Source organism: Mytilus californianus, unplaced genomic scaffold, assembly GCF_021869535.1.
Source record: "Mytilus californianus isolate M0D057914Y unplaced genomic scaffold, xbMytCali1.0.p SCAF_42, whole genome shotgun sequence".
Lineage (NCBI taxonomy): Eukaryota > Metazoa > Mollusca > Bivalvia > Mytilida > Mytilidae > Mytilus > Mytilus californianus.
Window position 1 is genome coordinate 1,144,367 of NW_026262693.1, and position 16,995 is coordinate 1,161,361.

Below are 16,995 nucleotides of genomic sequence, written 5' to 3' on the forward strand. Positions count from 1 at the left end.
AATTTCCAGTCAGTATATGTATAGTCACTTCTCCTAAACTCAATAATTTATGATACTTGCATTGAAATAGAATCCTTTCCTCTTTATTTAAATGTCAAGGCTTACCCAACAACTACAATGATATACTCATACATATTATTTGTGTTTGTTCCTATTGAACTCTTGTTACGAACGTTATAGTATGTATGTATGGACATGAAAAATAACATACTGAATAATGGAAACTATACTTAAAAAGTTCTTAACCCATCCCCTAAAAATGGGGTCTGTGCTCTAACTGTCCGTGTTTTACATACGCATGTATTAAAAATCATCGCTTTGTTCATTGTAATAAATACAAATTTAATTTCCTAGTAAACTAAAACAATAACGTTTAAAATACATTGATAGTCTCGCTCTAATTCAATGGGAAATCCCACTAAAAGTTAAGTACGAATTTTAGTTTATATCGAGACTAGGAAAGTGGAAGAGATTTTCTAGAAAGAGTTTTGGGTAAGTAACATCAGTAATCATTTTTCGAAGATAAGGGGTTTTAGGCTTTAACAGTTTATAATGCCACAATTTTTACCAAATTTTCTATGGTTAATTTGTTCCAATTTAACAACTATCAATTATATCAATAATAACATTCTCATGTACTTTCTGCAAATATAATGTCTGTTCAATTCAAAATTTGAGAAATGGTTTTACATACACATTTATAATATAATTGATGTTTAAACTTTAAATTTTCTACTTGACTTTTCTTGAAAGCCAGTAAACTTATTGTCGAAATGTGACATATAAGTATCTGTATTCATACTTTTATATATATATTGATATCATAACCAGATTGTTCAAGTTAATATCGACAACTTTATTTCATACACTTGCTTAACATTGTCATTATTGGTATTAAATCAGCCACATTCATCATTCCACGACTGTATATTCAAATTATATTGGCTATTTTCGAATATGATATCTTATTTTATTTTAAAAACGGAGTCACACAGTGTGTATCCATTGTTAGTGTAAAAAGGCTAGTTTTCATGAATATATCTACATTTATAAACACAAATACAGTCAATGTTGAATAATTAGCAAAAAGTACATTATATTTGTTAAAGAAGAAACACGCAGTTTACCTCTAGCAAAAATGATATTCAATACTAAGTTATGGACAGATGTACGAGAAAATGTAAACAACACTCTCTAGATTTGGTCTGTGTGAGGCGTTTTCTGGATTTACCTTTATCAGAAACGCATCATGGAAGTATAAATTAGAGCTTTAGAGTTGCAGAAAAGTTCGAAATATATTTTTTTGTCAGTAAAGCCAAATTGATAAATGTATTAAACAAAAATAATTTCAAATAAATTACAGAAAATATTCCTCGTGAGTTTACGATATACTTTTTTTTTTGTACTTGAGTGTTATCGCTTATGACAAAGATTTAAACTAAAATATTCCATCAGTTTTAATATACACTTGATTTTTTTAATTTCCAGATGTTGTATAGCTCACCTCAAAAAAGAAATTAAATTGTATGAACGAAAAGAAGTTTACCAAATAACCGGTATTACTTGCAGTACTTTGTCGAAGAAAAATTTCATAAAGTTTTATAATACCTTTTATATGCAGGCATAAACAGATTATTGTAAATGATGTATTTTCTTTAAACTTTTAATTTATCAACAGATAATGAACAATTTATTTATTTTTTAATAATACAAAGTTGTTCCTAAAGTTGAAAATATTTAAGATTTTTTTTTATTGAAAACAAACTATATTCTATATTATAAGCTAGTTCCGAAACAGGATATTTTATGATTTAGTTTTTAAATGAAAATACTTTATATATATATAAATATAATATATAGATACTTATGCATTTGAACCTCAAATCAAAATAATCATTCGATTGTTGTAGGGAAATAAATTTGTAGCCTTTAAACACGTATAAACTATGGAGGAATCTAATTTTAAAAAACTTTGAAGCTGAGGATAATTTTCAACACGCATACTAGTGCCAAATAATACTAAAGTCGGATTTCGTGACGGGAAGTTAACATTGCTTGCCAATATATCGCAGAATTGTGAGGCCTTGATATGTAAATATCTTAAATGATGTCTAGCAGATCATTCTTGAATGAAACATATAAATTTTACAAGAATGCTGATGCCAAAATAAATCAAAATTACAATGCCATTTTAACGTGCTAAAATGTTGTTGCAGGGACCTTATTGGATACAAATGTGGGTCATATTTTTGTTGTTTTTTTATTCATTGCGTTCTAGTAAATTAAATACTATCAAAGGTTGAATATTTTTTTCTACTTATGAATATTCATCATTTTCAGTTATCCCAGGTTTTAACTTTTTATTAGACAAATTCAAATACTGCGCAGATGCTAAATAACAATACCGAAACAATATTTTAGTGTGAACTTTCTCAGAATACAATTGTCTTGAAAGGAATCATGGTGTAGCATAGTTAACTGTTGTGGTGTTTGTGTACGATATAGTGAACAGCTAACGTCTACTCCAAATTTTGAGACATGCATGAGCATTTCATAATATATATATTGGTATTTGTTTGATTTAAGAGTGCAAAAGTGTAAAAACTAATAAAAAATGGGGATGGTGGATTTAACGGCCATAAGCCAAAATTTATGCATTAAATGATATAAGTATATATTTAATAGCCAAAAAAAACTCCTTTTGTCTATCCGCAAATTCAGCACAAAATTCAACAATTCATTCAATTCGTACCTTGGATGTCTACTACAAAGTTCCGACAATCTTGAATGTTTTAAAAGTCTTATGGCGTGTTCAACATAAGCTCGACACTCTGAAATTCTTATATTTAGTTATTTGTATTTTATTTTCTCGCTTCGCAGTCTTAATTGGTGTCTCCTATATGAAGTAACAATTGGTGGACGGTTGGCCTCAATCTTATCACCTAAAATTACAAAGTTTGGAGGAAAACCCAATTCCAAACTAGTCCCAATTCTTGAAAAAATGTTATATTGCTGCGCAAATTTTTGATGTACAAGAATACCACTTTCACGAGCTGTATAAGCTTTGTATTGTCTACTACTACACTAGAATGCAGTAAATGTAGCAATGCCCCTAGTAAAAATGCACCGGTGGTTAAACTTGAAGTATGTGTATCACATGGGTTGTGCCATCATGATAGTCCATCAATGGCGGCCAATTTCAATAGGAATGAAACCATTGTTCACGAGTATTGGTGAATAAAGTTCACATAAAATCGATTCAAAGGCTTTGTGTACAAACAGAATGAGATAAAAAGTCAAAACGTAAACTTAAAATATAATAACACGGGAAACTACGAAGCCACAAAAGGACAGATAGGAGACGATTGACTGGAGAAAATCCGTGTGGTATTTAGCAGGACTTTAGTGGTCCAATTGTTCTCAGCATTTGCAGTATAGTTTCTGGTGTTTATCCAAAAAAGCGATAAATGCATATCGATGATTGAAAGAAGTGAAAATACATCTTTTCCATACCACATTTCATTTCTTCCTATAATAGATTCATTATACACGACGCCAAAGACAACACGAATTGGACGATGACGGAGTTTCATAACCTTACCTTAGAGCATACACGAAAACATGGCTAAGAATTAATATTGAACGAGCAGTTATGATGGAAGGCGTCAAAGAGGAGGAGAGAAATGTTTACGAGCATCGATTTTATAATTTGTTAGTATCTTGTCTTAGGGAAAGATCAATCTTACTTTTTAAAAATCACTCTGATTCAAACAAACAAAAATTCCTAAACTGACATTATCAAGAAGCTGGATTTCTTGATTAACAACATATTTGTTACTTTTGCATTCCAATGGAAACCAACTGCGGTCCTCGTCTTGCCGACTTGTTCCTTTATTATTACGAGGCTGACTTCAAACAAGAGCTTCTTCGGAAGAAAGAAAAAAAGCTTAGCATTATCCTTTAACTTAACTTTCCGCTATATATATGATGTTCTCTAACTAAATAATTCAAAGCTTGGTGACTTTGTTGAACTCATCTACCCCATCGAACTTGAGATCAAGGATACAACAGATACAGTTATGTCTGTCTCATATCTTGACTTACATCTAGAAATTGACAATGAGGGTCAGTTGAAAACAGAACTTTAAGACAAAAGAGATGATTTCAGCTTCCCAAATTGTGAACTTCCCATTTTTATGTAGCAACATTTCATCAGCACCTGCATATGGAGTATATATCTCCAAGTTGAAACGATATTCCAGGGCTTGTATTTCCTATCTTGATTTCCTTGATAGAGGGTTGCTGCTCACAAGGAAGCTATTTAACGAAGACTTCCAAGTGGTGTAGTTGAAATCACCCCTTTGCAAATTTTACAGACGAAATCACGAGTTAGGTGACCGTTATGGAATATCTGTTTCATAGATGACGACGGATATGTTCCAATTTTCGTAACCACTATCCCGTCCTCTTTTCCCCGAATGTGACTTACTGAATTAGACTTATCACCGGGTTTGTACTTACACGAGCAACACGACATGTGCCATATGTGGAGCAGGATATACTTACCCTTTTGGAGCACTTCCGATCACCCCGATGTGGTTCATGTTGCTGAATCTTTAGTTTTTTGTTGTGTTATTTGTGTATTGTTATTTGTGTTTGTGTTTTGGTCTTTTTCTTTTTTTGTCATGGCTTTGTCAGTTTATGTTTGACTAATGAGTTTGAATGTCCCTTTGGTATCTTTCGCCTCTCTTTTAAACTCCACGATATTCATTTAAAATTGTGTATAATATTCGTCTTTTACACGATATACAACTATAAGAATAGTTATAAAAATACTTATTTTTTTTTTGTATAAGAAGGTAAAGCTACTTTTCTCTATTCTAAACATTTCGTATGCTTGGTAGAGAATAAGCAGATGTGGCACATAGTATGATAGACAATGAGATAACTATCCATCAGAGACTAAATGGCGTAGACGTAAGAATATATAGGTCCGTGTACGACCTTCAACAATAAGCAAAACTCATACAGCATAGTAAGCTATAAAATTCCTCGATATGAAAAGCTCAATTTAAATAAATATCAAATAAGCGAACATTTTTAACAAATATTTATATAAACCTTCACGCAAAGAAACCGGATTTAGATGTGAATCGATTGCAGTTACAGTATTTTTTTATTCTTTTATTTGTATATTTTTTGCAGATTTATCTTGCAACCGTTCAAAATCTTTTTGTAATCTAATTATCAGAAAATAGAAACTATCTTAATATTAATCGATCACTTCTATGAAACAAGGCAATTTTATGATGACAATAATAATAATAACAATTTATATATATAAATAACGGTATTTGCTGGATCTTCGTCTTGGTATTGTGGAATATTTTGTTATTTTTTATTGTTTTAAAATATCAGCAGTATCAAACACACCCATACAAGTAACTATAATGAAAAAATGGATGATTATCAGTGCTTTATGAGATAGTCCGCTATATTTTGTTGTAGTATTTGTATTTAAAATCAGCCTAAAAAATCTTATCGACTTTTCTTACAGGTCTATAATCATTTAAGCACAATCAAGTGGGATTTAAATACGTATACCAAACAAGAGAACATTGTGGTAAATGAAGTGTTACTAAGATATCGTACATGATTACTTTACTAATAATAAATACTTTGAAGTCCAGTAGTTGTCTTTGGAAAGGTTTAATTAAGGCTTGTCACGAAAGGGGTGTAAAATTAAAATACCAAGGTTTTAAAATCTAGTTGTAAAGAATGGTATTAAAAAATAGAGAGAAAAAACCACGGTGGCGAACGAAATTAATAGGTTCAATAAAAACAGACAACACCGTGGCAAAATAACGAAAAGACAAACAAAAATTACAAAACATTATCGTCAGATCATATGTTGTCGTGCGTCATATGAATTTGTACTATGAGTGCTTTTTCAATGGAAATTGTGACGTCACAATGCATTCTAAATAGCACGAAAACCCATATTACGACGATACACAGATAATTATTAAGATTGAAATACACGAACGCCATCCGTAAAAGGAAATTAACTCTGGTATAAGTAGTGTCTGCTCTATATGTGGCACTTGTTGTGCATTATAAGTACTGATGAGTTATATTGATACCATTCATACTTCATTGTGAATCATCAAGTGATACTGACATTGATTGAGAATATTTTCTGTGATTGTCACATCTAGCCAATTGTCCGACTTGAAAGTTTATTATTTTTTTTAAATTGTTGACTGAGTTTGCATCCGCACGACAGGTGATCCCTGCATAGCTTACCCTGTCAACGTACCCGGTTTCACTCCTTTTGGAGTTCAGGGAGTTTCTCAGTTTCTGTTTGTTAACTTAATTTGTCTTATGATTTATGAGATTTATTTATCGGTAAACTGCTACGCTCTACATCAAACACAGTTATTAAACTAATTTAAATAATCCGGACATTAATGGTATCGTTTCAAGATAGACTAGTCTGAGTTTTTGCCAATATAAAAATAAGAAGATGTGGTATGATTGCCAATGAGACAACTCTCCAACAAAATGACATAGAAGTAAACAACTATATGTCACCATACGGCCTTCCACAATGAATAAAACCCATACCACATAGGCAGCTTTAAAAGGCTCCGAAATGAAAATTTGTAAAACAATTCAAACGAGAAAAACTAACGTCCTAATTTATGTTCAAAATAATGAACGAAACACAAATATGTAACACAGCAACAAACGACAACCACTGAATTACAGGCTCCTGACTAGGGACAGGCACACACACAATATGACGGGATTAAACATGTTAACGGGCGCCCAACCCTCCCCTTACCTGGTACAGTGGTGTATCAGCACAACATATGAACAAACTATAAGAATAAGTTAAAAAGGGCTTAACTCAGAACAATACAGAGCAGAAAAACAAGTAACAAGAACACAGACCGGACGTGGCAGGGTATTTATACATCCCCCACAACAAAAAAGACACTAAGTACAGATATGAGAGTACTTGCAGTTACTGACAGCTAGTTCAAAGCCAATAACAACTAATAAAAAAAACATGTATCTAAGACTAAAATGTCAATCAGTACACATCCAACACCAAATGGATTTAGTGTAAAGACGTCATTAACAACATGATCTTGTGCAATGAAAAATTACATATATCGACAGATTGTAGAACCGTGAATGTGCATATGTATATAACAATAATATTAGTTTGGTTTTAATTTACTGATAACAAAATCAATATTTATGCCAATGAAAATAATATTCAAAGATCTAATTACAGTGTTGAATTGGTAACCTTTTAGAATAGGTCCATCTAAAGGATCGATAAGTTTACCCGGATAGTATCTATATTTCCGGGCTTGGTAAACAACATCTCCGTAAAAATAAGACGGTGATTTCCCGTTTGAAATACGTTTTCTATAGGTACAGCAAAACTTCCAAACTAATTATTTGTATCTAGGGAAGAATTTAGTAAAGGTTTTAACGTAATTGGTGGTAACAGAATCCCTGACTAACTGATTTACCAGTAATACATAAATTACGTTCATTGAAATCCAAAACGTCACTGAAGACATGGGCATATCGAACGAGTTGTGATATATAAACACCGTAAGATGATGCCAAAGGAACATCACAATCCAAAAAAGGGAAATTGACAATAGGGAAAGAAAAATCGTCCCTTTTGTTGTAAGTTTTGTGTAGAGTTTCCTGTGTAAAACTGAAATATCTGAACCTAGGAACAGACAGTTATTACCGTTTATATTTGATTTATTTCAAGTAAGTTCCTTTGGGTAAATTTTGGCATTATCTTTAGAAAACTCTTGATTATTAAACTAGAAATATTTTCAAGATAATAATATTTTTTTCAAATTTATCAATTAATGCAATTTAGATGAGTTTGGACATAAACTGTGATTCATAACAGTACAGAATCAAGTCTGATATTAAGGGCGCGCAATAAGTTCCCATGGAAAAACCTAAACCTGTCGCTACACTTTATTACTGAAACGTTCATAAATATTATCAAGGAGAAAATTAACAACTTCAATCATCTCATCCTACCTCCAGTAAGTATATCTAGCACATTAACCTTTCTCATTAGAGAAGAAGACTACTTCATCTTGCAATAGCATTAAAAACATTGACTTTTCTACACAACTATTCCCCATTTCAAACGAAAAGACAAATTGAAAGTGTTGGTCCTACTTTTATAAAACAGAATGGCCAACGCAGATACAAGTATCTTGTCGTAGGAAGGGGTAAATCGTAATTTGTAAAAAAGAAACACTCTGATTTAAACAAAACATGATCTGAAACTGACATTATCAAGATGCTTGATTTCTTGATTATTAACAACATATTTGTTTGGAGGACGTGTTTTTAAACACACATTCGGCTTTTCCATGGGAACCAACTGTTCTCTTCTTCTTGCCGACTTGTTCCTTTATTCATATGAGGCTGACTTCATACAGGGCCCTCTTAGGATGAAAGAAAAGAAAATAACATTATCCTTTAACTTCACTTTCAACTAGAAAGATGATGTTCTCTCACTAAATATTTCCTATCATGATTTCCTTGATAGAGGGTTGCTTCTCATAAGAAAGCTACACCGTACAATACCAAGATTTCCAAGTAATGAAGTTGAAATAATCCCTTCGTAAATTTTACGGACGCCATCACGGGTTGGTTGACCGTTATGGAATATCTGTGTTTGATTCGAGCGTCACTGATGAGTCTTTTATAGACGAAACGCGCGTCTGGCGTTAATATAAAATTTCAATCCTGGTATCTATGATGAGTTTATTTACAACCACTGGGTCGATGCCACTGCTGGTGGAGATTTATTTCCCCGAGGGTATCACCAGCCCAGTAGTCAGCACTTCGGTGTTGACTTGAGTTATCATTGATATGTTCATAACTATAAATTAACTTTTAACAAAATTTTGAATTTTTGAAATACTAAGGCATTTCTACCTCAGGAATAGATTACCTTAGCTGTATTTGGCAAAACTTTTAGGAATTTTTGGTCCTCAATGCTCTTCAACTTCGTACTTTATTTGGCCTTTTAACATTGTTTGATTCGAGCGTCACTGGTGATTCTTATGTAGACGAAACGCGCGTCTGGCGTTAATATAAAATTGCAATCCTGGTATCTATGATGAGTTTATTTTCATGAACGACGACGGACGGTTGTTTTTGTTGCTGTTTCTCATATTTGTTTTTCGTTTATTGTTTTGCATAGTTTTTTCTTATGTTTTACCGTTACATCACTGTCCAAGTTTAGGGGGAGGGTTTGGCGTCAAAACACTAGTTCAACCCCGCCACATTCTATATATGCCTCTCCCTAGTCAGGAGCCTGTAATTCAGTGGTTGTCGTTTGTTGTTGTGTTACATATTTGTTTTTCGTTCATTATTTTGTACATAAATCAGGCCGTTAGTTTTCTCGTTTGAATTGTTTTACATTTGTCATTTCGGGGCCTTTTATAACTGACTATGCAGTATGGGCTTTGTTCATTGTTGAAGGCCGTACGGTGACCTATAGTTGTTAATTTCTGGTCACTTGGTCTCTAGTGGAGAGTAGTCTCTTTGGCAATCATACCACATCTTCTTTTTTATATTTTCTAATTGTCGTAACTACAATCCCGTCCCCTTTCCCCAAATGTGAGCTACCGAATAAGCCTTATTACTGGGTTTGTACTTTAAAGCAACACGACGGAAGTCACATGTGGAGCATGATCTGCTCACCCTACCGGAGCACCTGAGAGCACCCCCAGTTTTTCATGTGGTTCGTGATGCTCAGTCTTTCGTTTTTTATATTGATTTTTGTGTACTGTATTTTGTCTGTTTGTCTGTTTCTTTTTAGCCATGGCGTTGTCAGTTTATTTTCGACTTATAAGTTTAAATGTCCCTTTTGTATTTCTTTTATACAAATATATTTGTAATCAGAATTTTCAAACGACCATCCAATCAAATAAGAAAAAGTTTGTTTGGTACGATTGAGTGGAAGTGTAGTGTAAAGAGTTGAAAAATCAAAACTGTAGCCGAATCGAAAGGACCATCAAAAGCACGTAATATATCTAAAACAAAAGTTAATTCCACTATTTTCATATGTTTTATTACAAAAGTTAATGTCAAGTTCTTTTATGGTATTCACGGAACCAGTTAAAAGTACTGAATTATTAGTTGTAAAACAATTACTAGAGGCCGAGATGAAACGATATATTACGGGGTTTTTGTGTAGTTTATGTTAACCAATACATCTTAGGGACCTTCAAATGTTCAGAACAGGCCTTAAGATGTGATGTGGTTATGCTATGACTCTTTACTATATGACTCTCTGCTGAGCGCACTGACCTTTTTAATATCATTCTTAAGAACTTCCGTGTAGTAGTACTTACGTCATACTATCACCACATTGGCTGCTTTGTCGGTAGGAACAAACACAAACCGCGTTGCGAGTAGTTCTTATTTGTTTCTTACTCTAGAAATAGGCGTATCGTGTACTCTAATATTTTCAAAATGTCATATACGAATATCCACAACATTCATACATTTATTCTAAAAATAATCAAGAGATTTTTATCAGATTTTTTTCCGTTTGCACCAATTTACAATACGATGAAAGAGCGACTTTTATGACCTGACGACACTGTTTGCAATCTATTTTAGATATGATATGGAGGACGTTATTTTTGTCCATTTTTCAAAAGGTTTTTAACCCCTCGGTCTTGAACGATGTAGAGATCCCCCGTAATGGCTATAGGGATCATATCTAAAATTCGATGATTCACAGTCAAGTAAGATGAGTATTATTTTCTACACTGACGTCTGATGTTCCTGATATTTACTGTGGATTCATTATTATTCGTGGGATACCAATTTTTTGAGGAATTTTTTGGTAAAGGTAAGCCACGAATTCAAATTGTGCAACTAAGTACACATTTTCTAAAGATGTGTATGTAGTTTTTTGCAAAACCACGAAATCAAATATCCACGAATAGGTTAGTTGTCCTCTATCAAAAAAAATGGTATTCACGAAAACAAATGAATCCACAGTATTTGAAAATTAAACTTCTGCTATTTTGTTTTGTATGTATACGCGATGACAGGTGTTTCTGTGTTATCAAAATAGGGAGTTATAAAGTGTTGAATGGTAGAGTCATTAAATATACTTGACAAGTTGATAAAATCAGTACACCTGTTAATGTATTTTATAATAAGTCGATATACAGATGACTAAACCTTAATTTTAGATGATGTTGATAAATTCATAAAATTCCCAGGCAACAATAGTTTAATCGATGTTCAAATCTCATTAATCCAGCAAATAAATCTAAATCCAGGTAAAAACAAAAAAAAACTTATTTAATCGTATCAACTCCTGAAGGAGCAAGACCGGGTGTGCTGACAACGTAAGTGACCCTGCTATACACGCATCACTCGCCATGCGAATTGACACTCATTAAAAATGTCACAATCGGGAGTAGGAAACAATCGGAAAATTACTGTTCAAACGACCATTCTGGTATCCAAAGATGTAAGACCGCGAAAACATGTCACTCATGAGTTGAGAAATAGACACATAGTATCGTACACAATTCGTAAAGATGACCGTAGAAACTCTGTTCAATGCAATCGTTCTTTCTCATACCTCTGAGGAAGCAGTTTTTATGTACGGAGCACACCTCTGTTAATAAAGTCCGTAAAGTGTAACGCATTAATTGATACTATTAATATGCAAACGTCACACTACGGGGCAGAGGGTATGTTACTGCTGAGAAATCCTCACGTTTGTCCTGGATTCTAGTTTTAAGTCGTCAATATCGAAAAATATCATGATCTATTAAGTTGCTTTTTATTTTGTATTTGAGAAGGATCTTTTTGAACTCGACTTCATTAGAGTACAAAAACAAGACGACCAATAGGGACGCGCAATTAGTACCAATAGAAATATCGACTGTCTGTTGAGATATTAATTAACCAAACACAACATATATCAACTAAACTCCACATATAAAACAGTTCCTATATATTTTAGAAAAGTCAGTTGAGTGACTAGGCGGACGAGCAAAATTACAACAACAGAGGCTTAATGGATTGGATCAAAAGTTCTTTAAAAAGAAGGGAAACAAACCCAGAACAAAATAGGTAAAATTTAGTAATAAATAAACTCATCATAGATACACGATGATCTTTTCGTCTTCGACAAGAGAAAATGGAACGAAACTACCAGACATTTTCAATTTTTCTCCTTGGAAATGTTTCATCAATTAAAAATAAAGAAAATATGGTGCAGTTAAAATCTGGAGGATGCATATGCATAGTATCAAACAAATATGTTGATATGTTTTGGAAGAACAGTCTTCTCAATTTGACTAAACTGAAAAATGCAACTCACATCAGCATATTTTATTAAATAAACATTAAAAAATTTAAAATAAAACTTTTCAAATTGCGTTTTTTTATATTTTGTGTCAGTGATTTACAAATTGGAAAACAAGAGTTTTTTTCTTTTAATCAATTTTAAAATCAGTTGACATTGAAATAGTTTAAAGTATTTGAAAAATTAGAAATCATGCCAATGTTTTTATAAATCATTGATCAGGAAAACATAATAAAATCTAAAAAAAAAAAAATAGAAAGAAAATATGCAAATGGAAATAGATCATTGGGATTTTCCTTAATTCACCCGTCAAATGATAAACAGATAATGTTTCAAAACATAATTCTATACAAATTTCAAGCACAAAAAACCTCCAATATTTAAACGTAAAACAAAAGAAACAGACCTATGTAGTTTTTACAATAAAACAAAAGAGATTATAGAACACATACGTTTAAGAATGTTAGATTGTAAACAGGTTTTTGTTTCAGCTAAATGTTATATTATAATCTGATTTAAACAGTGATCTTCCATAACAAAATACACACAGTAATTATTTAGAGTTGTCACTTGTTTAGACGTACTTATATATATGTTAGCGGCAATAAGTGAAATTAGACATTAAGCTTAAATCCTAGGCAATAAGCTAACGCCTAGGCATTAATTTATTGCCTGTAATTTCCAGGTATTAGGCTTATTTCCTGAAATCAGATGATGATACTTCAACCTATTGCAAAACATAATTTCAGGCAACAAGTTAATTTTGGGATTTTTGTTTATCTTCCAAATACATGTTAACTCGGTGAAATGTTCTTGATGAATAACATTTTAAATATTATATTCCAAAAATTAATATAAACTGATTAAAAGATCTTCAATTTTTAGTATTTTTTCGTATTCAAACATCACTTACTCGTATTTCTTTTTGGTATTGCTCTTCAATGGTCAAGCCGCTTTGAGCTGGTCAAAAATAGACAACCGAAGATATTATAAGTTATCTACGTTCATATCCGTAGATATGGATATTTTAACACCCTGAAGTATCCAAGTACAGGGTACTGAAGGGTGTTAAAATATCCATATCTACGGATATGAACGTAGATAACGAATTTATCCCCGGTTTTAGTCCAAATCTGGCGAATTTTTGAGAAATTCGACCACAACGTGTAACGTGAATTCAACGTTTTTTTCATTTTTTAAACATCTTTTATTGAAATTTGGCAATTTGACATATTTTTAACGGGGTGTAGGGTACTACCTTTGGTAGAACACTACAGGTAGTCAAATATAAGACGTTTTTAATCCAGAGACAGAGATACGGTAATGGCTCGAATTTGGCGCTCAATGTTGTGAGAGTTACATCATAGACGGTGTGACGTCAACGTGGGTCATTTGCATAGCTAGGTCAGTAGTCCCATTCATTGAATATGTGGCAGCCAAGTGATGCATTTACTAAAATGAGGGAAAATGATCGACATAATAAGATAAAATCGTTAGTTGATTAAATATTTAATTACAGATATTATGGATAATCTACAGGATTCGATATTTCACAAGGAACAACCATGGAACTTAGGAAAACGCGCGTGAAGTTCCCCGGTGTAATGGGTAGCAACTTTTTTTTTTCTTCTCATAACGATTGTTCATAAAACACAAGTTCTGTTTATTTTGACGAATGTTTATAGAGCACCGACATATCTTTTTCACTTGACGAATGTTCATAAAGCACTAACACATCTTCTTCGCGTGATGAATGTTCTTACATCAGAACTAATTCTGTGTATTTTGACAAATGGTTATAGAGCACCATCAAATGTTCATAAAACACTATTGTACAATTGAATTTCCTGAAAATAAGTTACATATTTAAACAATCAATAAATGTAAGCAATATTAATAAAAATCTGAAATAAATTGACCGTCAATTTAAAAAAAAACTCTTTCCCTTATACAATATACATGGACTTTTATCTTTAAAAATCAAACTCAATAATCCTTGGTACAAGTATATCTATGTCTTCAACAATGAGACGGTGATACACAATTTTATTATCCGACTGCGTAGGTAATTTAGCAGTCCCCTTTGGCATAACTACACTTCCATTTGCCATGCTTAAACCACTACGTGCATTGGATAACACTGGCTTTACACTCTTGGACATAATATTATACATGGATGAGTTAAAGACACTAACAGTGGACCCGGTATCAACCAAACAATTTAATTTCATGTCAATAACACTGACAATTACAAAATGTACATACTAAGTATATACTTTCAGAATATATTTATCTGATTCAATTTCTCAAAATGATTGGATTCTTCAAAATCATATTTAGTTTCGGCTGAAACTTGGTCCTCAGTTTCAGCCACTAATAGTTTCCCTGACCAGTCATTTGGTCTGCCACTTTTCTTGGAATTAGGTTGTTAGTTCTGCTACCTTCGAACATTTGGGATCGGTTATACAATAGGAGGCATTCCCTTTTAAATACTGGAAACCCCACAATGGTAACAAAAAAAAGTTTTCTTATTTTTTTCTATTATTTTCTATTTTTGCAAGACGACCTGAAATGACATCAACTTGTTCAGACAAATAAATTTCCCTATTTAGATCAAAATTATTATTTTCATTTATAGCTTAGTGCCGTGTTTACGTCTTTCATTTTGGAATGCTTCATATTCAAGAGCTACTTGAATAGCTTTATTAATACTTTTTGCTTTGGCCTGGAAAATAGCCCATGCCATGTCAACATCATTTAGGGAATCAATAAAACAATCGCATGCTAATTATTCTTTAATCTCTATCTGAGTTTCATAATGTTTGGTTGGGGCAAACTTAAGTAACAGAATGGAAACTAAAAATTTTGCAATTTTTCGATTTATAAAGGGGCATAACTCAATAATGGTTAAAGTGACACTACCCAAATTCAACTTGATCTGTGTTTTATCAGTGGATAATTTTGGGACGTACGTACGTACGGACGGACGGACGTACAGACGGACAAGGGTAAAACTTAATGCCTCCTCCGCTACGGCGGGGGCATAAAAAAAGGGTATATCGGGAAATACGTTTTTGGCCTGTGAAAGTGTTTGTGTGTTTTGTATGTAACTCTCCGTATTAGTGTTTGTAGGAATAACAGACTCGTTAAATAAAAATCAACTTATATTAAATTTAAGATGCATAAATTATCAACAATACAGATAAATATTAAATAACTTAACTAAATCATAATCTTATAGATAAATATATTATTAACCCTCTATCGTGAAATAAAGAAAATGGATAGCGGAAAATATACCCAGAAAGTTTACTAATTGTAGTTTGGTAATCGGCAAATGGTAAATCAAATTCAATGCAAAAAGATAAAGTTTAACTTAATAAGTTATTTCCGTGTGTAACTCGTAAACGAATTAACAAACCAAAATATGTACGGACCTATTCTCCTCAGACATGGTTATCTGTCGTTTGCTTGGTAACTGGTTCTACTGACTTGGTCTGGTAACTGGTACTTAATTTTATTATAACGCTTGGAATTAGCGAAAGTTACTTGCCCAGGGTAAAATATGAGCTGAAGACTTATCTGTATTCTCCGCCGTATTTATACCTAGGTAAACCAATTTACCGATTTGGTTTACCATTTACCATTTTGGTTTACCATTTACCATTTCGGAAAATACCTAAATTACCAAAACCGGAACTGACGTCATTGTACGTCAATTGAAATAAACAATTCACAGGTGTTCCGAATGTTAAAACATAGGCAAGAATAATAAAAGTTTTAGGGTTAACAATGTTTAAACATAGTTATACAAGTAATATATAATAAGAAAAGTCAATTATGGGTGAGATTTAAACAACGTCATCACACAATTTTAGGGGAAACAAGTTCCATTTCAGGGGAACCACATTTCGTTACAATAAGCTACATTGTGTATAAAGCATTCAATTTGGATAAATAAATCTACTGCTATCGATTTAGTAGGATTATATTGCAGTTCACTAATAACTAGGTGTAATAAAAATAGTGTGTGAATTAAACACTCTAAACAAATGAATTGAGTATGTTGCAATTGAAAAGTGTACTTATATATGTGGCAGACTATAGTTGAGTCTGAATTTAGAAAGGATTTAAAACTAATTTAGAATTCATACGTAAATGGCTTTTTGGATTACTTTCACGATTTTGAAACGACTCTTTTCTGAAGAAGATTACACTCTAAAAAGGTAAGTAATTTTGGATATCTGTTCAATATTGTTTTTACATGTTTGTTTATAAATTACTTTATTATCACTTACATCAAGTGATCTGTTTTTGTTATCAACTAACAGTAAGTTCCAAAAAGCATCGCCTTTATAATGTACATGCATATTTGAATCACTTTCACTCCCAATAACATTATAAAAATGTGTGTACACTGTAAGTAATAACTGCCTCACAAACATACGTTTACGGGTTTTAAAAATGACAATATATAATCTACTTTGTTTTTGTTTAAAAGTAGTTTCACAATTTTTTATGCTATAAACATTTTTCTAAAAATAGCCATGGGAAAAACCAGTATCGTAAATAAGCACAACATTGCT

The 16,995-nt window shown here is 32.3% G+C and overlaps 1 protein-coding gene across 1 annotated transcript in view; it reads left to right on the forward strand.

The window, feature by feature from the left end:
- The first annotated feature begins 431 nt into the window (after positions 1–431).
- LOC127699860 (uncharacterized) overlaps positions 432–16,995 on the forward strand; it is a 34,435-nt gene continuing 17,871 nt past the window's right edge. The window contains exons 1-2 of the mRNA XM_052203265.1: positions 432–492; positions 12,065–12,174. Coding sequence (XP_052059225.1) covers positions 12,119–12,174 — 56 coding nt within the window. The 5' untranslated portion in view covers positions 432–492; positions 12,065–12,118. The remainder of the gene's footprint in view (positions 493–12,064; positions 12,175–16,995) is intronic.